At 44.2% G+C, this 22,105-nt stretch overlaps 2 protein-coding genes across 2 annotated transcripts; one reads left to right on the top strand and one right to left on the bottom strand.

Annotated features, from left to right (window-relative positions):
- Positions 1–3,517: 3,517 nt before the first annotated feature.
- LOC308173735 (elongation factor 1-alpha, somatic form-like) lies at positions 3,518–8,368 on the top strand (the record flags this gene model as incomplete). Its single annotated transcript, XM_080548778.1, has 7 exons — positions 3,518–3,661; positions 3,934–4,113; positions 4,412–4,708; positions 5,466–5,616; positions 5,741–5,997; positions 6,887–7,121; positions 8,244–8,368. 7 exons carry the CDS (start codon positions 3,518–3,520, stop codon positions 8,366–8,368), a joined length of 1,389 nt encoding a protein of 462 aa, XP_080404904.1.
- Positions 8,369–11,420: 3,052 nt separating this feature from the next.
- Positions 11,421–21,204, bottom strand: slc17a5 (solute carrier family 17 member 5). Its single transcript, XM_080549358.1, has 11 exons — positions 21,049–21,204; positions 19,690–19,883; positions 19,275–19,508; positions 18,786–18,873; positions 18,521–18,607; positions 18,112–18,230; positions 16,342–16,503; positions 15,750–15,882; positions 14,122–14,269; positions 13,550–13,640; positions 11,421–12,550 (listed from the first exon to the last, which is right to left on the bottom strand). The coding sequence occupies exons 1-11, from the start codon at positions 21,134–21,136 to the stop codon at positions 12,413–12,415; spliced, it is 1,482 nt and encodes a 493-aa protein (XP_080405484.1). The 5' UTR covers positions 21,137–21,204; the 3' UTR covers positions 11,421–12,412.
- Positions 21,205–22,105: the final 901 nt, after the last annotated feature.

Here is a 22,105-nt window from a genome sequence, read left to right as displayed (position 1 = left end):
GATTGTGCAAGGGAGAAGTGCAGGTTTTGGAGAGATGAAAGAAGGAGGACAAACTTGTGTGTGTGTGTGTGTGTGTGTGTGTGTGTGTGTGTGTGTGTGTGTGTGTGTGTCTGTGTCCACTTAATATTCCCCACTTTCCTCCCCACGCACTTTTCAGAAACATATTAAAGTGCTGTACATTTGAATATGATAGGAGTTCAGTACAGTATGTGTCGCTGCACATAGCAGTGTTAATTTTGACAGTACTTAGTGATCCTAAAACTGTTTGTTATATTGAGTGGGCTCGACTTCAACACTTAAACTTTCGTAATATGGAAAAGAAGAAAAAAATGTATTTAAAAAACAACAATTTTTTGTCATTTCCACGACTTATTAGTATGCGTTTTTCTTCTTTTTCATATTATGAGAGTTTAAGTGTTGAACTCGAGCCAACTCAATAAAACAAACAGTTTTAGGATCAAGTACTGCCAAAATTAACACTGCTTTGTGCAGCGACACCAAAGTAAAAGTACCCCTTTCAACCAGGCCCTGTCACATCGGTTCTCTTTTTTTCCACCGAGCCCAACTGATGTTGGCATCGTATTAATTAGATTTATGGTTGTAATTGTTGCTTGAGTAATCACAGCATCACAACATAATGGGAGATCTGCCTGCCATGGAGGCCATGAAAGATTTACTGAGCACTGTATTCTTCTCTCCTCTCTCTCTCTCTCTCTCTCTCTCTCTCTCTCTCTCTCTCTCTCTCTCTCTCTCTCTCTCCTCACTAACTCTTTCTCTCACCTAGAATAGGCTAGATGCACGATCTCCACTACTTCCTGAAAGGCACCTTTCGTCAACGTTTTTACATTCCATTATGTTTTGTGAGATGGAACCTTTGCATTTTATTAATTACTAACTCAAAAATGTCAACATTTTAAAAATAACACCACACAGGCATTAAAAGGGACATTAACACAGCATAACAGGGTGGACAGTGATCGCAGGGACAAGCAATATTGTAAGCAAAACCTTAATTTTTTGTACAAAATTTAAAAAAATGGATAAAAACTATATTTGATTTAAATAGATATTGATCAGGAAAATGAAATAATAATAACATATTTGGAAATGTATATGTTTTTAATAGTTATTTTTTGGATTGAAGTTGAATGAACAACACTGGGGACATCCCAAATCCTATGCAAAATCCCATTTACATCTTTAACCAAAGCTTTTAAAATGTAGAAAACAACAACTTAGAAGCCCATATCATTGTATTCATAATAAATAACAATTGACTATACATGAAAAACCTAATGGAATTAGTATTTGTCCAAATTTAGACAAAATACAACATGATTTAGTACTGGGGACGGAAAAGGCACCGTATAAAAAAATGACCCACCAGGGAGCGCCTGTAGAGTTCACACACGCACCTTCTTCTATCCAACACACGGAAGACAACAGCGCACCTGTCCGTCCAACGCAAGGCAGTCCATCGACTTCAAATGTTTTATGGTTTAAAAAAAAAAACGACATCCGTTTTATTTGTAAGATTGTTGTTTTATATGGAGTGTTGTTTTTATGTCTAATTATAAAGGACAACAATAATATCGGAACTCGCGTGTCCCTTATTGTAAAACAGTAGGAGGGGGTATGAACATTGAGCGCAGTTCCTCTCCCCCCTCCTGTCTGGGATAGAAACGGATCAACGTCACTGTGCTGCTCATCCTCTCAACTTGTTCTGCTCCGAACCAACCGGGCTCTGTCTGTCATTATCACGCAGGTAGGAATTAGACGGTGTTACAATAACATTACACACATGCGTCATACGCTGTTTGACGATTCTGCGCCGAGCGCGTTTTCTACGACCAGAGTTGTGCGTGTTTTTTGGGGGAATGTTTTTCAAAGGTGCTTAGAAGCAGACAGGCTTGAGGGATGATGGAACATGGCGGCAGTGAGCAGGGCTCGACAAGCTTAAATCCCTCAGACAAACATTATCCTGTTGCTATTTTGTAACACTAGACTCAGACACTAGGCCGTTGTCCTGTATCCTATTTCGTATTTGCACAGGGTTAGCAATTGCAAAAAACACTTAGGGGAAATTAGGAAGTAAAGCTGTGTTTACATAACACTTGAGTATTTCTAGATCCTGTGTTTTTGTTGTTGACTTGCCCACAGTACAACTCAAACCAAAGGGACAAGATAAACATGGAATCGGTGATATCCCCAGCACTACTAACTCACACACTATGAACGATGCCTCTCTGGTTAATTAATTAGCCTTAAGAATAGACTTCATCCACCTTGACCTAGTGGGGCTGACTATCATTGTGTATCGAGGTGTGAGTTTGTGTCCTGGTAATTCATGACATCATCATGGTTCAAATGCCCAATGCCTGGCAAATAATTCACCAGATTAACCAGCAGCAATGTTGGTACTTTCTCTCTGCTGTAGGAAAGGCAATACTGCAGCAATCTGGGTTCAGAAATGTCTGCTGCACTCTCAATGGCTAGAATCATGACAAAATGGAGCGGTTTGACTGTGACTGAGGCACTTAGTTTAGCCAGTGAAAAAAGGAGGCTATTCAGTGACATATGAGCTGTTTGTCTCAATGCCCTTACTGCTGAGCTGAACTGTGACCGTTGAATGGAGGGATAACTTGCTAGCCAGCTCAGTGAAAGAGGAGAGAGCAGTGGTGTGGAGAGGGAGAGAGGCAGAGTGTGTGTGTTTGTGTGTATGCGTTTGTCTAGAGTGTGACGTCGGGCAGTGCCCACTGATGTGTTGCCCAATTTCCTATGATTGATTACAAAAGATGTCAGCAATCTGCAGGTGTCATAGACAAGCGATACACATCACCGTCTATACCACACACAGAGTGTGTGTCTGTGTGTCGTGTCTACAGTCCCACGATGACCATCTGACCAGAATGTGAAATTACTAGGCTACATTTCATATGTGAATGCTGTATTAATTAAGTTGTCCTTACAAGTTTTGCTGAGGACATGTGACGTTAGAATTATACGGTTCTATCTCAATTTTTGTCGAAATTGAGTTTTTGACATAATCTGATCCATTAGGTGTTTATTAATGCCTGTGTGGTGTTATTTTTTTAAATGTTGACATTTTTGAGGTAGTAATTAATGCAATACAAAGATTCCGTCTCACAAAACATAATGGAATGTAAAAACTTTGACGCTCAATATCTCTGAACTGCCCTAAACGGAGATAGAACCTTATCATTCTAAACGGAGATAGAACCTTATCATTCTAAACGGAGATAGAACCTTATCATTCTAAACGGAGATAGAACCTTATCATTCTAAACGGAGATAGAACCTTATTATTCTAAACTCACAAGTAGATGTGGGGGTTATTATGCAAAGCGTAGTGGTCAGCTCTAGTGTCCTTGTCCATGGTGCTGTAACGTTGTGCCTTGCTGAGTGTCTTTGCCCACGTGAAGCCCTACAGGTCTACTGACTGGCTGCCCTGTTGTCTTCTCATAGACTTAGTCACTACCACATTATCCAGGCAGCCATGGGCAAGGAGAAGGTCCACATCAACATTGTGGTGATCGGCCACGTGGACTCTGGCAAGTCCACCACCACCGGCCACCTCATCTACAAGTGTGGCGGCATCGACAAGCGGACCATTGAGAAGTTTGAGAAGGAGGCCGCTGAGGTGAGTGGGAAGGAAGTGAGAAGGAGTGGCCGCTTTTTAAACAAATCACCCTTTCAACTCAAGCCTTCATAGAAACGTAAGAAAGCCCACACACATTGTCAAATCATGCGAAAATGTAATGCAATACAAAGTATAAAATGTTTTAGAAGAAAAAGAACCTATGTTCATTACCTATGGATGTAACGTTTCCCCTGTGAGTTATTAATGACAAGTGTGTGTGTGTGTGTGTGTGTGTGTGTGTGTGTGTGTGTGTGTGTGTATGGTTTCTTCAGATGGGTAAGGGCTCCTTTAAGTATGCATGGGTGCTTGACAAGCTGAAGGCGGAGAGAGAGCGCGGTATCACCATCGACATCTCCCTGTGGAAGTTTGAGACCAGCAGGTACTATGTCACCATCATCGACGCTCCTGGACACAGAGACTTCATCAAGAACATGATCACAGGAACCTCCCAGGTCTGAACCACTATGACATGGTCCATATTTACTAAACACACACTAACACTCTCACACACAAACATGCACATTCACTCACACAAACGTACTCTCTCTCTCTCTCTCTCTCTCTCTCTCTCTCTCTCTCTCTCTCTCTCTCTCTCTCACACACATACACACACTCACACACAAACATGCACATTCACTCACACAAACGTACACTCTCTCTCTCTCTCTCTCACACACACACACACACACACACACACACACACACACACACACACTCTCACACACATTCCTGTTCTCTGGCTATCTCCAGGCGGACTGTGCGGTGTTGATCGTCGCGGCCGGCGTGGGCGAGTTCGAGGCCGGCATCTCAAAGAACGGACAGACCCGCGAGCACGCCCTCCTGGCGTACACCCTGGGGGTCAAGCAGCTCATCGTGGGCGTTAACAAGATGGACTCCACCGAGCCTACCTACAGCCAGAAGCGATACGAGGAGATCGTGAAGGAAGTCAGCACCTACATCAAGAAGATCGGCTACAACCCGGACACGGTCGCCTTCGTGCCCATCTCTGGCTGGAACGGAGACAACATGCTGGAGGCCAGCCCTAACGTGAGCTTGACCAGGAGCAGCTAGCTAGGAGGATGTGAGCTTGACCAGGAGCGCTGACCAGAAGCAGCTAGCTACAGGGCTCTCAAGTCTCACGCATTGGGCGTGAGACAAGGTGTGGCTTGTGAGCGTGTGAACGGGTTGAAATGCGTGTGTCTCACGCCCAATGCGTGAGACTTGAAAGCCCTGTAGCTATGAGTACTGACCAGAAGCAGCTAGCTATGAGTACTGACCAGAAGCAGCTAGCTTTGATGACCAGAAGCAGCTAGCTATGAATATGTGTTTGACAGGATTCAAATAGCTTGGAGTGTTCAGGTCTCAGGCATGGTAACAAGAGAGTTGTCCCCAACCACCTCTGATAGTACACCTAGTAATGGTGGTCCCCAACACCTAGTAATGGTGGTCCCGAACATCTTGTAATGGTGGTCCCCCACACCTTGTAATGGTGGTCCCCCACACCTTGTAATGGTGGTCCCCAACACCTTGTAATGGTGGTCCCCCACACCTTGTAATGGTGGTCCCCCACACCTTGTAATGGTGGTCCCCAACCACCACTGACACCTAGTAATGTATTTTTGCAACCTGCTTTTCAATCTCAGTTCAAGAAAACAGTCTTATTTGAAGAAATATGTATGCACTATGCTACCCTCATGGGAGAAAGTTGAAGCTGAAAATGAAATTATCAAAACATTAGTTTGATAATAATGCTTGATCATTTGGCTTTGTACTGATCATCCATATCTGTCTCCTGTATGCTTAGATGACCTGGTTTAAGGGATGGAAAATCACCAGAAAGGATGGGAATGCATCGGGGACCACCCTACTTGAGGCTCTGGACGCCATCCAACCCCCGTCCCGACCCACCGACAAGCCCCTCCGCCTCCCCCTGCAGGACGTCTACAAGATAGGTGGTGAGTGTTGATAATAACGTCTCTCCGGCTATTTTCCCCCTGTCTCTTTCTTTCTCTTTCTCACTCTCCCCCCCTCCACTTATCTCTCTCTCTTTCTACTGAATGTCCTCTCTTCCTCTCTCAGGTATTGGCACAGTGCCAGTGGGTCGGGTGGAGACGGGCCTGATGAAGCCTGGCATGGTGGTGACCTTTGCCCCGGTCAACGTGACCACAGAGGTGAAGTCTGTGGAGATGCATCACGAGGCCCTGACCGAGGCCGTGCCCGGGGACAACGTGGGCTTCAATGTGAAGAACGTGTCTGTCAAGGACATTCGCCGTGGAAACGTGGCTGGAGACAGCAAGAACGATCCACCCATGGAGGCTGCCATCTTCACTGCTCAGGTGGGTGTGGTGGAGGGTTGGACGGTGGAGGGTTGGACGCTTTCCAATTTCTGATGCCCGCAGGATTCAAAATCACATTGTTGTAGGGCTTTGACGGAGCCGGCAATTTCAAATGATCTTATCCTTTCTGCGAACCTGAATACATTTGTGTCGAGCACAGTCGCAGCACAATTAGGCTACTTCATAGTTTCATAAATATACGTGGAAGCTTGCTTCTACCCTGCTGCTACGCTGCTTCTATAATATCAGGATGAGACGCAGGGTGAGACTTTCAAAAGAAACCTTTTCTGTGTGCTTTAGACTTGCGTAGAATCGATTTTATATATCGACGCGTGCAGATGAGACACACAAAAAAAATAAAACTTGCACACTTATTAAAAAGATCAAATAAAATTGCCACGTGAAATGATAATCGTATCGCAAGAGGCCACGATACGATAATCGCTGTATCGATATTTTGTCCCACCACTAGTCACTAATGATTTACACTTACAGTTGCTATTATTAATAATCTAATATTCAGCTGTGCCCATTTTGAAATCCATCTATTTGTAAAGCTGCGTGATAAGCTGTAGAACTGTTTCTGTCAGCAAAGAAGCCACCTTTGAATCTCATAGCCTGGGTCGAAAAAGTTGTTATTTTCTTTCAAATACCTACGGTGAGCTTGATTTAGCTTGCCTATCGCACTGTTTCCGAGGCTTTTCACTTGTGGTAATATTCAATTGGTTCCATTACACCTGGCAAGCTGAATCAAGCACACTTCAAAGTATTTCAAAGCTAACAAATAATGTTGTACTTATTTCGACTCATGTGAATGTTATCAAATCTTCATAGTGAACAGGTTATGAAAGCCTGTTGACTGTATGTGGTGGTGTATCCCCTTCCACAGGTGATCATCCTAAACCACCCTGGTCAGATCAGTGCCGGCTATGCCCCCGTGCTGGACTGCCACACCGCCCACATCGCCTGCAAGTTCGCCGAGCTCAAGGAGAAGATTGACCGCCGCTCAGGCAAAAAGCTGGAGGATAACCCCAAGGCCCTGAAGTCGGGGGATGCTGCCATCGTGGACATGGTCCCAGGGAAGCCTATGTGCGTGGAGAGCTTCTCCGAGTACCCACCACTGGGTTAGTACTGCTCTCACCATTCTGAACTGGAACTATTTTAAAATGCACCCACCAGTCCTGTCAGATACATGGTTTACCAAGGGTGGAAGGAAGATGATATGCATATTCAATATCACCTCAAAGCATTTAGGAGGCTGAATGAAATCTGGTCAGTGTTGCTTAGGGGGTGTTCTCACTAGAACATTTGCTTCACTTGAAACGGAGTTTAGGATAAAGTTCGCTTTGCTCTGCGTCGTTTGGAGCTGTGAGAACGTGCATATCGAAGTCGCTCCCGCAGCAAACACCCCTCCTATGCTCCGCTTGAAAAGGGTGGTTTCGCTTCGGGTCGAAACGACGCACCCATCACTTTGCTTCGCTTTTGGTGAGAACGCTGCTCGAGGCAGTCCATAGGAAAACAACAGCGCAGGCGTGTTCATTTTTCTGACCAATCAACTACCGTCTGTTGCTTCGACTCATCCACTTGCTCCGGGTCTCGATTCGGACTTTCATGTGAGAACATGACCTTAATCTAATCAACTTTCACTGGTGTCACTAACCCGGCTCAGAGAAAGTGACAAAATAGGGAGACAAGTCGAGGTTAAAGGTAAATGATTATTTTATTAATAACTAAAGCAAAATAAGTAATTTAGAAATGGGATGTGATAGTCAGTTTTATCAGTTGTGTAGGGTGTGGATGAGTGATCTGTATGTGGAATGTTGCAAGGGTGAAACAAAGGAACAAAAGGTTGCCACTAACAGAAGAGTCAAAAAAGGATATCCTGTATGGAGAGAGAGAGAGGTACTGATCCCCGACGCACAACCTGAATAGGCACAGGTGTGCTACATCAGCCAATCAGGCCTCCTCTCCCCACTGCCATCCTGCAACACAATCAGAACAAGACAGCAGTGGAGGGAGGACAGGAGACCGTAACACTGGGCTGATGAGTCATGTCTGTGAATGAATCTCCATGATGCCAGGGCTCATGTGGTATGCCGTTATGATCACAAAGCTTAGTTTGTTTTTCTTTTTAATTGTGTTTCTTGAAGAGGTACGTACTACTTACCACTTGACAACTCCCTCTTTCACCCCCCAACCCCCTTCCTCTCTCTCTCTCTCTCACTCCCTTCCTGCCTCGACCGCAGGTCGTTTTGCAGTTCGTGACATGCGTCAGACCGTGGCGGTGGGGGTGATTAAGGCTGTGGAGAAGAAAGCCCCCACCACAGGCAAGGTCACCAAGTCCGCTCAGAAGGCCCAGAAGAGCAAATGAATGTCGTGCTGCACTGCCGACTCCAGAGTCACCCCCCGTGGCAGGACAGTGGTCACGCAACCCCGAAACCCTATTGGCCGCTTCAACTCCATAGTCAAAGACTGGTTAATAATCACAATGCATCGCAAGAGTATCAGGAGGAAAGAAAGAGAAAAAAAAGTAAGCGTACTAGTCCTTAAGACGGCAGTCAATTTTACCTTATCAGTTTCAAACTTAATAGATTCATATTTATTTATTTTCATTTGTTCATTGCTTGTTTTAATTCATTTAATTCATAGCACATTTCATTCGTAGCACATTGCCTGTTTTGTGTACTATTGAATAGGTTACTGACCATGGTCTCTACAGTATGTGTGAAGTACTACTTCCCGTTGAGAAGAGTGGCTCTTCCTGGAGTGCTGTTATTGGCCACTCTTCATGTTGTCTGTAAAGGCCAATGCACACGGCGTGCGATTTTGTCGCACCGCCGAATTCGATTCCATTGTTTTGAATGAGACAATGCGCACGCCGTGCGATGCGATATTGTCGCACGACAACATTCGATCCTCAATTCACACCGCCGAAGTCAACAACACGGCCCATCTCATATGGGATTACAAGACACCTATATTACATAATAATAACAATCGAGCATGTAGGTACAATATGCCCAGTTGTATCTCGTAGAAATTGTGGAAGCAAGGCCAGCAATATTGGTAGAGCCTATAGTAATCAACTTGCCTGGTCCGACTTCGGTGGTGTGAATTGAGAATCGAATGTTGTCGTGCGACAAAATCGCACGCTGTGTGCATTGGCCTTAAGACATCTTCTTTTAGTGTTTGTTTCAAAATACCAGGTGCTCTAAAGTAGCCTATGGTAATGATACTGTTGAAATAGGCATTTAAAGAAAAACTAACTTTATATACAATGTTATACTGTAGCTTTAAATGAAACATAAAAAGAGAAACATTGCAAATGTATCTAACTCAATCATTGGCCCAATTCCATTTCTTATTTTTACCCCCTACTCCTCTTTTTCGAGTGTCCCTCAGAACAGTTACAAGGGGTAGGACGGTAGTTGAAATCTTTCCCTATGAAATGGGACAACCCTTCAAGACTCGTACTGGTACGTCATCATAGAAAAGAATGGATGCTCAGGATTTGTTCACAAACATACGTTTCATGCTAACAATCGATCAAAAAGTCATCAAATAAAAAAGAACAATGCTTCATTACCAGGCCAGTTCATGACAGAATAGTGTTTCTCTGTAGGCTAGCAGCCCACGCTCCTACCCTGCCAGTCTGCACTGATATTAGAGGAGCGGTAACAAGTGCACCAACTTCGCTGCTGGACTTTAGTTACATTTTGGGTGTCGTCAATAAGGGGAAATGCGACATGGAAATATGTCAAAATCCGGGACTGTCATGCCCAAATCAGCCTTAAAACAATGTTGTGATGTTAGCTAGCTAGCTAGAGACATAAGCATACTCGCGATTTTTTTTTTATGCTTGTTAATAAATAAAAGGTCTATAATTTCTCTACACATTGAAATTACATTAAACTAAGATATTATTGGTTGATACGATGGTTATCATATTTTTTTTAAATAATAATTATATTTGTGGTTTTCTTTTGTTGCTTGTGCGTTCACCACTATCTTGCTGATGATTCACAAGGCGTTCTGGGAGATTTCGCGTAACACTCGGTTTGGAGTGTGCCTCTGAAAAAACTATGTTTGGAAGGCCATGTAGCCCTACCGCTTCGCCCCACCCCTTTATCCCAACAAGAACACGGGACACCCTACCCCTATGGGTGAACGCGCAAAATGGAGGGGTAGGGCTAAATTGTAGGGGCAAAGGGTGTAATGGGATTGGGTCATTGACTCTCCAAGAACTTTGATTGGCGTTTAGCTAACTTTGCATTTGCACTGGAAAACTTTTAATTGGCACTATCTGCTGCACTTTACAATGTTCAAGATGGCAAGAGCCTCTTCATGACATTAAACATGTTTCAATCAATCAGTCTTGTCTCTGCTTGTTACTAATTTGTTGAATGTTAAATGTGATTAGGAACCGCATCTTTGGTTGAATATGTTTTACATTCATGTTTGTCATTTATTCAGATGAATACCGGCAGACAGTAGCTGCTATCTCCTAGCCACACTTGTAAATCTGAAAGGATTCGTATAAGAAATTATCTACCAAAAGGGGCAATCGGTGGAGTAATTGCCTTATTGTTTGCATATCAAAATGTGACAGACGTTAGAATTATAAGGTTCTATCTCCATTTTTGTCAAAATTGAGTTTTTTACATAATCTGATCCATTAGGTGTTTATTAAAAGAAAACCATATTTCTCAATCACATCACTCTCATGAGGTGACATCACATCAGTGGAGGGGATTTCAAATGTGGTAAGCTGTGTGATTTTCTACCTCTTTTACCATCTGATTTTTATGTTTTTATCCAGTGAGTTTAATGTGGTTGACCATAACGTGTCCACCCTGTTATGCCTAAATATTGAGGAGATCAATCAAATTGAATAATTTCAAAAAAAGTATTTAGTGCAAATTAGATTCCTCATCAAGTATTCATGGTCATTCTAGGCATTATGCTAACACAGGCAGGCTAAAAGCTAACTTTAACTCAAAATGTCCACCCTGTTAGTGTCCACCCTGTTATGTGTCCACTCTGTTCTGGAGACACTCACCCTATTCAACTACAGAGGGTATTCTAAATAAAATAAAATGTAGGTGCCTGAGCTCGACCACTATGTTTTTCAGCAAGCTAGATATGTCCTTTATCAAATAGAACATTAAAATATAGATAAATCAACAATTTATTTTTCACAAGTTATGAAGTCCAAATGGCACCGTATAAAAAAATGACCCTGGTAGTGTTTTTGGATGAACCCCAAAGAACCGCTAAGCTATATTATAAGGTCCATTATACCGTTATTCAGTCAGTGCGTCTCTGTGAAACTCAACGAAGATATCAAGATCTGTTCAAATGTCATGTCATGTTTATTTTCAATTACACTGATGATGAGTGACATCAGAGTGAGTGCCGTTCTGATTGCACTCACGCGTACAAAGTTTTACCTTATACCTTCTAGCTTTATGGCATTCTTATGTATTTACACAAGAGAGGTCTAAAATGTTTATTTGACACGAACACTTCTTTAATGGAAGGCTTAATTAAAGCTGGTGCATAAATATTGTCCTCACATAAAACAACCATAGGCTTATTGTTGATTACCAAGTATACCATGATTAATTAACATAAAACATGTCCATTTGTTCCTTGGAATGTTAGTGTGCAAAACTGAAAATCAACAAACATCTGATGAAAACATTAAACATTAAAAAATATCAAGTAATTCCCTTTACATAATATAATGACAGTTTGTAATTACTCAAAGAAATTACTTAAAAAACGTAAAGTGATCAGTAACTAAAGGAATGGATTGATCAGTAACAAATGAATTGTATTAATCACAATGAAGAACAACAAATGGATGGAGCCTGCAGGAGCTATCTAGGTGAGAATTCAAGGTTTGATGGTCACAGTCCAGTAATTACTGTCTATAAGGCACAAGTGAGAGGCTTCAAAATGAACATCGGTGTGTCAATGTATTTGTAATGGACGACAATGTCCTCTCAGATACTTAGTTCATGGCTTAGTGTGTGTCCTCGACCAGCTAGCAGACGAGCAACACACATCCACTGTATTGTTTGATGTCAAACCTTTAAAATGTCATCAAAAAGAACGGATCCTCATGCAAGAACCCCTACCAACCTGTAAACAGAATACAAGATCCCATGAAAAAGGACCTCAATATTAAAAAGAGGATAAAATCTGATATTTGATCCAATGGGATCAAGCTACACATGGACATTTTCCATCAACAAAAGACAACATTAAAATATTAAAAGAGGTTTCCAGCTTTAGATAATGTTTCCAGTAGTTTTTGTGCGTAGAGGAGCACTGATAAGTACTGTCCCATTAATGTGTGTCCATTCGGTCGTCTACCCGTCTTCGACCTTTGACCCTTCGACCTTTCACCTCAGTCGCTGTGGGAAGGGGGTCTCTGGACGGCCCATGGTTGCACCACACCCTTGCCGAACAGAGCGTAGAACACCGCTCCAAACAGGTTGATGCCAGCAGAGATGTAGAACACCGTCTGCCACTCCACGATCGTGTTCTACAACAGGAATCAATCAATCAATCACATTTCATTTCTATAGTGCTATTAAAAGGATCAGTTCAGGAGTTTGGATGTTATACCTAATTTTCCACATTACGTGGGAGTGTTGTAGGCTTGAAACACAAGCATGTATGTGTTCTTCATCAGACCAATTCCAAACAAAGTCAGGTGTGCCCGGAAGTCTTCTCAGTTCTCGTAATATACTTTTATGCCATAGTGGAATGTAATAATGGCCACTACCCATCCGCCAAGGTTGCACCTACCAGGAGTTAAACTCTCCCGACGGAATAGCCTTCAGGGTCATTGTGGCATGCAAACCTTCCTACCACGATAAGGTATATACACACTGTGGGGAGCATGGCGGGTATAACACACTGTGGGGAGCATGGCGCGTATAACACACTGTGGGGAGCATGGCGCGTTCTGGCCTGCAGGTGGAGCCAGTCTGTGGTGGAGTGTGGATGACGGACAGGTGTCAGTAATCAGACTCGGCATCCAGCCGGTCTTTCTAACCTGTGTGTGTTTGTTCCCCAGGGGCAGTGAACGAGGCAGGGACATCCTGCCAGCCGGAAGAGAGAGCAAAGAGCGAGTTGTTGAGTGAGCTGATCCCGGAAGAGAGAGCAAAGAGAGAGTGAGCTGATCCCGGAAGAGAGAGCAAAGAGCGAGCCGTCAAGAGCGAGCGATTCCTGGAAAGGGGGAAAAGCCGCCGGGGTTGTCTAAGACGGCGACCGGTAATTATTGTTTGATGTCAATTATTATTATTTGAAAAGACTCTCTCTAGCACGCCGAGGGCGGTTGCTGAGGTGTATGTTACGAATAAAAACATATTACTCGAACCGTTCCTCTGTGTCGACCTCCCTCTGTGCCTAGAGACTCTTACACACACTAAGTACGTGGAAATGAGGTATAACATCCAAGAACTGAACTGAACATTTAACAAAACAGTTATCAAGACATGATTTTGATGTGAAAGATGTGTGTGAGAACAGTGCTTACATTTTTGGTCAGGGCTCTTGCTATGACTGGTCCCACCATACCAGGTATTGTAGCAAAAGAGTTGGTAATGCCCAGTAAAATTCCAGCATAACTAAAAAAAGAAAGGAAATAACATGTCAAGATTACATTTTTGAAACAATACCAGAACATAATCATCATAAGTTTGCTAAACCATTGTTCATGACAATCTTATATAACAACAGTAACAGATGGGATCACGTGAAGTGTTCCCAAAAAACTGTCTCCAGAGAGTACGGTATACCTATTTTAAAATAAAGGTGGAATCAAAAACGTACTCTTCTATGATGTCATCAGCAATACGTGACGTTAGAATTATACTTTTTGTAAAAATTTAGTTTTTTTTACATAATCTGATCCATTAGGTGTTTATTAATGCCTTTAAAATGTTGAATTTTTTTGGTTAGTAATTAATTTCCATCTCACAAAACATAATGGAATGTAAAAACTTTGACGCTCAATATCTGAACTGCCCTAAACGGAGATAGAACCTTATAATTCTAACGTCACGAATAGTCATGATAGTATCAATAATGTTGACGAGTGTGTCTTACGAGGGAGCGATGTCAAGGTGGTTGATGTTGAACCCAGAGGCAGATAATCCTCCCAGGGAGGAGGAGATGGAGAGGAAGGCTATAGCCAGGACGTAGTTACAGCCTGTGTACCCCGCAGCCACCAGGAACACTGCAGGCCCTATCATACCTACACACATACAGAGCAAACACACGAGTGAGGGAGTGAGGGAGTGAGTGAGTGAGTGAGGGAGGGAGGGAGGGAGGGAGTGAGTGGAGGGAGGGAGGGAGTGAGTGAGGGAGGGAGGGAGTGAGTGAGTGGAGGGAGGGAGGGAGTGAGTGGAGGGAGGGAGGGAGTGAGTGAGTGGAGGGAGGGAGGGAGGGAGTGAGTGGAGGGAGGGAGGGAGTGAGTGGAGGGAGTGAGTGGTGGAGGGAGTGAGGGAGGGAGGGAGTGAGTGAGGGAGGGAGGGAGTGAGGGAGTGAGTGAGTGGAGGGAGGGAGGGAGGGGAGTGAGTGAGGGAGGGAGGGAGGGAAGGAGTGAGGGAGGGAGGGAGGGAGGAAGTGAGTGAGTGGAGGGAGTGAGTGAGTGAGTGAGGGAGTGAGTGAGGGAGGGAGTGAGTGAGGGAGGGAGGGAGTGAGGGAGGGAGGGAGGAAGTGAGTGAGTGGAGGGAGTGAGTGAGTGAGGGAGGGAGGGAGGGAGTGAGTGGAGGGAGTGAGTGAGTGAGGGAGGAAGGGAGTGAGTGAGTGAGTGGAGGGAGGGAGGGAGTGAGTGAGGGAGGAAGGGAGTGAGTGAGTGAGTGGAGGGAGGGAGTGAGGGAGGGAGGGAGTGAGTGAGTGAGTGGAGGGAGGGAGGGAGGGAGTGAGTGAGTGAGTGGAGGGAGTGAGTGGTGGAGGGAGTGAGTGGTGGAGGGAGTGAGTGAGGGAGGGAGGGAGTGAGTGAGTGAGGGAGGGAGGGAGTGAGGGAGGGAGGGAGTGAGTGAGTGAGGGAGGGAGGGAGTGAGTGGAGGGAGGGAGTGAGGGAGGGAGGGAGGGAGGGAGTGAGGGAGGGAGGGAGTGAGTGAGTGGAGGGAGGGAGGGAGGGAGGGAGTGAGGGAGGGAGTGAGTGAGGGAGGGAGGGAGTGAGTGAGTGGAGGGAGTGAGGGAGGGAGGGAGTGAGTGGAGGGAGTGAGTGAGGAAGGGAGTGAGTGAGTGGAGGGAGGGAGGGAGTGAGTGAGGGAGGAAGGGAGTGAGTGAGTGAGTGAGTGAGTGGAGGGAGTGAGTGAGGGAGGGAGGGAGTGAGTGAGGGAGGGAGGGAGTGAGGGAGGGAGGGAGTGAGGGAGTGAGGGAGGGAGTGAGGGAGTGAGTGGAGGGAGGGAGGGAGGGAGTGAGTGAGGGAGGGAGGGAGTGAGTGAGGGAGGGAGTGAGGGAGGGAGTGAGGGAGGGAGGGAGTGAGTGAGTGAGGGAGGGAGTGAGGGAGGGAGGGAGGGAGGGAGGGAGTGAGTGAGTGGAGGGAGTGAGTGAGGGAGGGAGGGAGTGAGTGAGTGGAGGGAGTGAGTGAGTGAGGGAGGAAGGGAGTGAGTGAGTGAGTGGAGGGAGGGAGGGAGGGAGTGAGTGAGGGAGGGAGGGAGTGAGTGAGTGGAGGGAGGGAGGGAGGGAAGGAGGGAGGGAGGGAGTGTGTTGCTCCTCCTCACCGACGACAGAGAAGGCCTTCCTGACTACGACAGTGGGTAATATATTGCTCTCTCTGAGGTAGTCTGCTACCTGGCCCCCCAGCAGAGCCAGCAGCCCGCACCCGATGTAGGGCAGAGCTGACAGGGCGCCGTTCTGATAACACAGAGAACACACACACACACACACATACAGCATTAATAGCAGACAATCTGTGTGTCTAAAAGAAGTGTGTGTGTGTTCATGTAGAGTAGAGCTGACATGGGAGAGGTAGAGAGGTAGAGGAGGGAAAGAGGGAGAGAGGGAGGGGAGGGAGAGAGAGAGGGGAGGGAGAGAGGGGGGAGGGAGAGAGGGGGGAGGGAGGGAGAGAGGGAGGGGAGAGAGGGAGGGAAGGGAGAGAGAGAGGAGGGGGGGAGAGAGAGAGGAGGGAGAGAGGGAGGGGAGGGAGAGAGAGGGGAGGGAGAGAGGGAGGGGAGGGAGAGAGAGAGGGGAGGGAGAGAGAGAGGGGAGGGAGAGAGAGGGGGAAGGGGAAGAGAGAGAGGGAAGTGTGTGTGCGTGTGTGTGTGTGTGTGTGCGTGTGTGTGTGTACATACGCTCGTTCTCTTCAGGCCTCACCTCTTTGATGCTGAAGCCCAGTATGTCGTTCATGTAGGTGGGCAGCAGGGTGAGCAGCGTGTAGAAGGTCCAGTTGTAGGAGAAGTGCGCCACCACGATGGCCCACAGCGGCATGGACGTCAGGATAGACCTCCAGGGAATGTTATCCACCGACGAGGAGAGCTAGGACACAAACACAGGGTTCCCACACCTTCTGAAACATCAAATTCAAAGCACCTTTCAAGGACTTTCAAGACTCAATTCCTTCAAATTCAAGGGCCCAACACGGGAGAGAGAGACTTTGAGAGAGATCTAGATGAGAATGTATAGAATGACCATGAACGGCTTTCAAATCTAACGGCGTTATGTCGGTTTAAAATCTAACTAATTAACCTTAGTAACTAGTATGGTTGTTTTATTCCCTTCTACATGTTACCTATAAAAAAGATTTAGAGAGAGAGAGAGAGAGAGAGAGAGTGGGAATTCAAGCACTTTCAAAAACTTTTTTCTCAAAATCACAAACATTCAAGGATTTCAAGGACCCGTGGGAACCCTGCAAACAAGCCAGGCCACAATCTTAGACAGCTAGAGCACAAACAGCGCGTTAAGTCACCTTACATCTTAAAATACCTATTCACTTAGATAAGACATGAAATGCTATCAAATCTCAATGCTGTCAAATCTTATTTTGAAACGAGTGCTCAAGCTAATCTTTGGTAGTATATATACATACACTATATATATATATATATATATATATATATATATATATATATATATACACTATATGGTATTTACCTAGTATTTAATTTAGTCAATTATTTGATGAAATAGGTGTTTCTGGTACCAACTCCAAAGAATTCAACACAGGCATAAAAATGTTGTGGCTACAGCTTCATGTCATTCAGCGCTATTACCCCCACCATCATTCCTCCACACACTTCCCACAGTGCAATGCAAACATTTAGTTAGTGCCTAATTGTTTTCATTTTGATAAGATTCCAACGTGCTGGAGCACGAGATGGTAACATACTCTAGCCTAGTGAAATAGAGAGCAATGATTCAATCATGAGTGTGCAGAAATTATGGCTGCTTCTGGGTTAAAGATGTAAGACTGAGTGCCTTCTTTCAAATCAAATCAAATCAAATTTGATTTGTATAGCGCATTCCTTACAAGATGCAACTCAATGCGCTTCACATACTGACAGAGCCGCAAGCAGGCAAAAGTAAAAACCTGTACACAGTGTAGCCAGGAAAATTCCCTTGCAGCCCTCTACACATAGAGCGACTACTACGGTAACCAGTTTGCCTACCAGCACCCAGCGGTGGACCCCCACACCCCCCCTCGGGGAGCCCCCGCCGCCCCACACACCCAGCCCGCCCACCACCAGCACACCCGGCCCAGCCAAGCAGACCATAAAGGCCCCGCACAAGGACGGCCAAGCAGGTGCCCCGGCGGCGGAACAGACCAGGCACACGGGGCAGCCGGGGGCCCCCATGCTCGTCCGCTAGTGGTCACTAACTGGTACCTATAGTGACTAGTAGTGCTTAAAATGGACATACATAATTCATACCTAATTCATAGGTCCATATAATGTCTCTAAAGTTTGGCATGACAATGACAACACTGTATAGTAAAATGATTGTTTTGCAGTGTAACAAAGATCCTGTGTCATAGGGCTGTATTATAATTGCTGTAATATGCAAATGTTGTATGTACCATAAGCACTGTAGTAGAAAAGCTTTCAGAGCATTCAGACTCCATAATTCCCAACTGTACTTGCAGCATACCTCATTCTTCAGAGAGGAATTGATGTAGAGCCTCTCTTGTTCTGAGATCCGTGGGTGTGTGTCAGGAGAGTTACTGACAAGGCACGCCCACAGGACGAACCACAGCAGCCCCACAGCCCCTACACACACACACACACACACAGACACACACACACACACACACACACACACACACACAAAACCTTCTATGTTTTTTCTAGATTTGACCAAAACACTTATGCTACAGAAAACCTTGCATGTCAACTCTCATGTTCAATTGCTGAAACAACCAGTTTCACATCTTCTCTGTTCACAACCAGTTTCACACATGATCTGTTCACAACCAGTTTCACACCTGATCTGTTTCAACCACTCTGCCCTGGCCGTTGCTTCGTTTGATAGCCATTGTCTGTAGCTACGGTGGTCTTACCGAACACATAGAACACATAAGTCCAGTCCAAGTAGAAGCAGATCTGACCAGAGAGAGGAAGGGCGATCACTGTTCCCAGCTGAGCACCTGAGGCGGGAAATCAGAGAGGTGAAAATAGAATAGAAAATAGAATAGAAAATAGAATAGAAAATAGAATAGAATTTTAGAATTTTTCTAAAATAGAATTTAGAATTAGATAGAATTAGAATTTTTCCAGATGCATGACATTATTGTTGTTAGATCATCAAAATGTTCTCTCTCTGACCAGTGTAAGATATGGTGAGCAGTCGGCTCCTCTCCATGGGCGGGGCCCATAATGACCACATGGCGTACATTGCCGGGAATGTCACTCCCTGTTGGCGAAACAAAAACATCAGTTATTGAGACAGATGTATAATAGACTGCGGTTCTGCACATTTGCACCCTGCACACACGCATGTCACATACACACACGCATGTCACATACACACACGCATGTCGTGACGTTAGAATTATAAGGTTCTATCTCCAATTTTGTCAACATTTTGTTTTTTACATAATCTGATCCATTAGGTGTTTATTAATGCCTGTGTGGTGTTATTTTTAAAATGTTTAAATGTTTTAGTTAGTAATTCATAAAATACAAAGGTTCCATCTCACAAAACATAATGGAATGTAAAAACTTTGACGCTCAATATCTCTGAACTACCCTAAACGGAGATAGAACCGTATCATTCTAAGCTCACGATGTCACATACACGCACGTGCAACATACCTCTCCGATGCCCTCCATCACTCTCACAGCAATGAGGTAGCCAGCACCCAGGTCAGCAGCCAGAGGGGTCAGGAGGGTAAAGACTACAGTTCCCAGGATTCCAAACCCCAGGAGCCACTTAGCGCCGTACCTGCGTGCCAGGTAGCCTCCGGGGACCTGGGTCAGGATGTAGCCGTAGAAGAACGAGCCCAGGATCCAGCCCTGCGTCTCAGAGTCCCAGTCATACACACTGGCCTGGGGGGGCACACACACACACACACACACACACATACAAACACACAGACACACGCATGTGCACGCACACCCACACGCACATGAACACACAAGTTATAACCGTATAGGCACAGTGTGGTTGCTGTGCTGCATAAAGTGATATGTTATTTGTTACTCAGTGTTATTGTTACATGTTACTCACAGTGTTGTTGTGGTGTGGTCGAGGAGGGCTGGCGTGCGCGGGGCACACAGAGTGGCTGGCGTTGCCACTGGCACGTGTGTTGTTAAGCATGTCCACCATGGCGACACTGAGGTTGACCCTGAGGCAATACGCCACGAAGAAGCCATAACAGGAGAGGAACGCCAAGCCATACCGCGCAGAGCCACACGCAGGGGCTGAGAGAGGGAGATGGTGAAGATGGATGGTGAATTGAATACGAAATCAATTACTAATTGTCTATAATCAGTTACTATTGAATCGTTCCATGCATTCTTTTGATGACTCTGGTCATTCAAAAAGGATGATCATCAAAAGTTCTCAAAATTATCCTTTGTAATCTAACACATAATACAGTGGCATCATATATACAGGGTATATACAGGAATCTTGAGGTTAATTTCAATACCTTTCTAAGACTTTTTAAAGACCTTGTCAATATTTTTCCAGACCTTACCACCGCCACTTCGAGCTGTAACCGTTTACATCAGTGACACCTTTAACTTAACAGTTTTAGTTTGCAATAGACTAGACCACTATCATACAACACAATTTCCGGTTCATCTTTGTTTTTTAATAAAACTAATACATTCACAAACTTTTACTAAACATTTTTAGGACTCAAACTCTTTGGACAGAGTCTAATTCAGAAAAATACCTACAAAATTCAAGACCTCATAAAATCGTGATAAGACTTTTTAATACTTATTAAGGGTCTTGATTTTCCCTAAATTAATTTATCAACTTGTAATACTTTTCAAGACACCGCGGATACCCTGTATAATGTTCCTGTTATTGCCATATGTTATGCATGATACTAGTCCACATGAGCAGGATAGCTCTACCTGTCAAACAATACGTAGCTACATAGTCAAATCATATTTCTATCTCGATTTGTACCTGTTGCGTGACAATCAACATCAGCTGATCCATGCACACAGATGTGGGTGTGGGTCACGGGACACCTCGAGTCTAGACACTATCTCCAACCAATTTTAGTATTCCTAATTATGTAACACTTTTCATGCCAATGATACCACCCTATAAAACCTTGCAGGAACATTTCACCCAAGTTGGCGTTTCCTATAATAATAATAATACCTGTATTCTGGTTTCCAGCACCCTTTTATCAACAGGACAATAGTTATTGCGCAAAAATGAAACCTGATCGGATGATATTTTTTTAAATAATTAAGCATTATATGTTCGTGTGAGTCATAGCATTATGGTTATTATTATACAATTTGTGATGCATATCAGTGTGCAGGCCAATTAAATTAAGGTTGTTTAAGCAGGAATAATTATGCAGGGGGAATAAGCCAATAGTGTAGTTTGTTTACAAACCTCGTTCAACTTTATAATCCTCTCCTCCGCGGCGCAACAGTGGTTGTTCCTGATCATCGGTCTCGGTGTCAGATGCATGTTGGTCCATTTCACATCAGAGATCAATAAAAGTAATAATATCACTACCAGCCGTATAATAATGTTGCATGCATCAAATCTCAGATAATAAACCGGACCGGATACTACATGGAACTTCCGGATTTGAGGAAAGAAATGTGTAACTGAGGCTGTGTTCGAAATGGCATACTAGCATACTCAATTAGTATATACTGCATACTAGCATACTCAATTAGTATATACTACATACTGCTTACTAAATTCATAATAAGTATGCCAATACCAGCCGACCGAAAATCGAGTTACATACATTTCTTGCATACTCAAATTTCACATACTCTACAGTGTGAACGCACTGCATACTCAAAATCTACGTCATATCTAGTATGAGTAGTATGCTAGTATGCCATTCCGAACACAGCCACATACTTACATTTTGGATTGTTTTAGTCCTAATATAATTATAATAGAACATGTAAATGTGTTTTATATTATTGTGATAGGATTATCATTTAAATCGGGTTGGTTACTATAATGCTATAATGCTTTGCTAAAATGTTAGGACTGTATGCATAAATCAGTGGCTATAGGTTAGGTTAAGTTGTGTGTTTTGGTCTTGGTCTATAAGCTAGGAGCGTAGAGTGTCCATTTGGTTAAACTTGTTCATATGTAAAATATGAATCTAATCTGCAGAGACTTCACTTGCTGTCCTGGACAAGTAATTGTTCATCAATGAGAAATAAATGTCAATAGGTCTACAGTAACCTGTAGGAGATGGCGCTACTCAATTCAATTCAATTCAATTCAACAGGCTTTATTGGCATGACGTTTTACAAGGCTACTCACTCCCAGGCTAAAATGCCACTATACTTTTTTTGTGTGCAATTTATACTTCTGCCAATTGTTATGCTCACTTTCAAGCGTTTGAGTTTATAGACTGGATAATGTAACAGGTTAATATGGTCTGCATATGAATCTCACCAAAACACCCCTTGTTTCT

The sequence above is a fragment of the Nansenia antarctica genome (assembly GCF_963989245.1).
Source record: "Nansenia antarctica genome assembly, chromosome: 19".
In the NCBI taxonomy this organism is placed as follows: domain Eukaryota; kingdom Metazoa; phylum Chordata; class Actinopteri; order Argentiniformes; family Microstomatidae; genus Nansenia; species Nansenia antarctica.
Note: the sequence above shows the minus strand (reverse complement) of the source record. Positions and strands in the feature narration are given on the sequence as shown.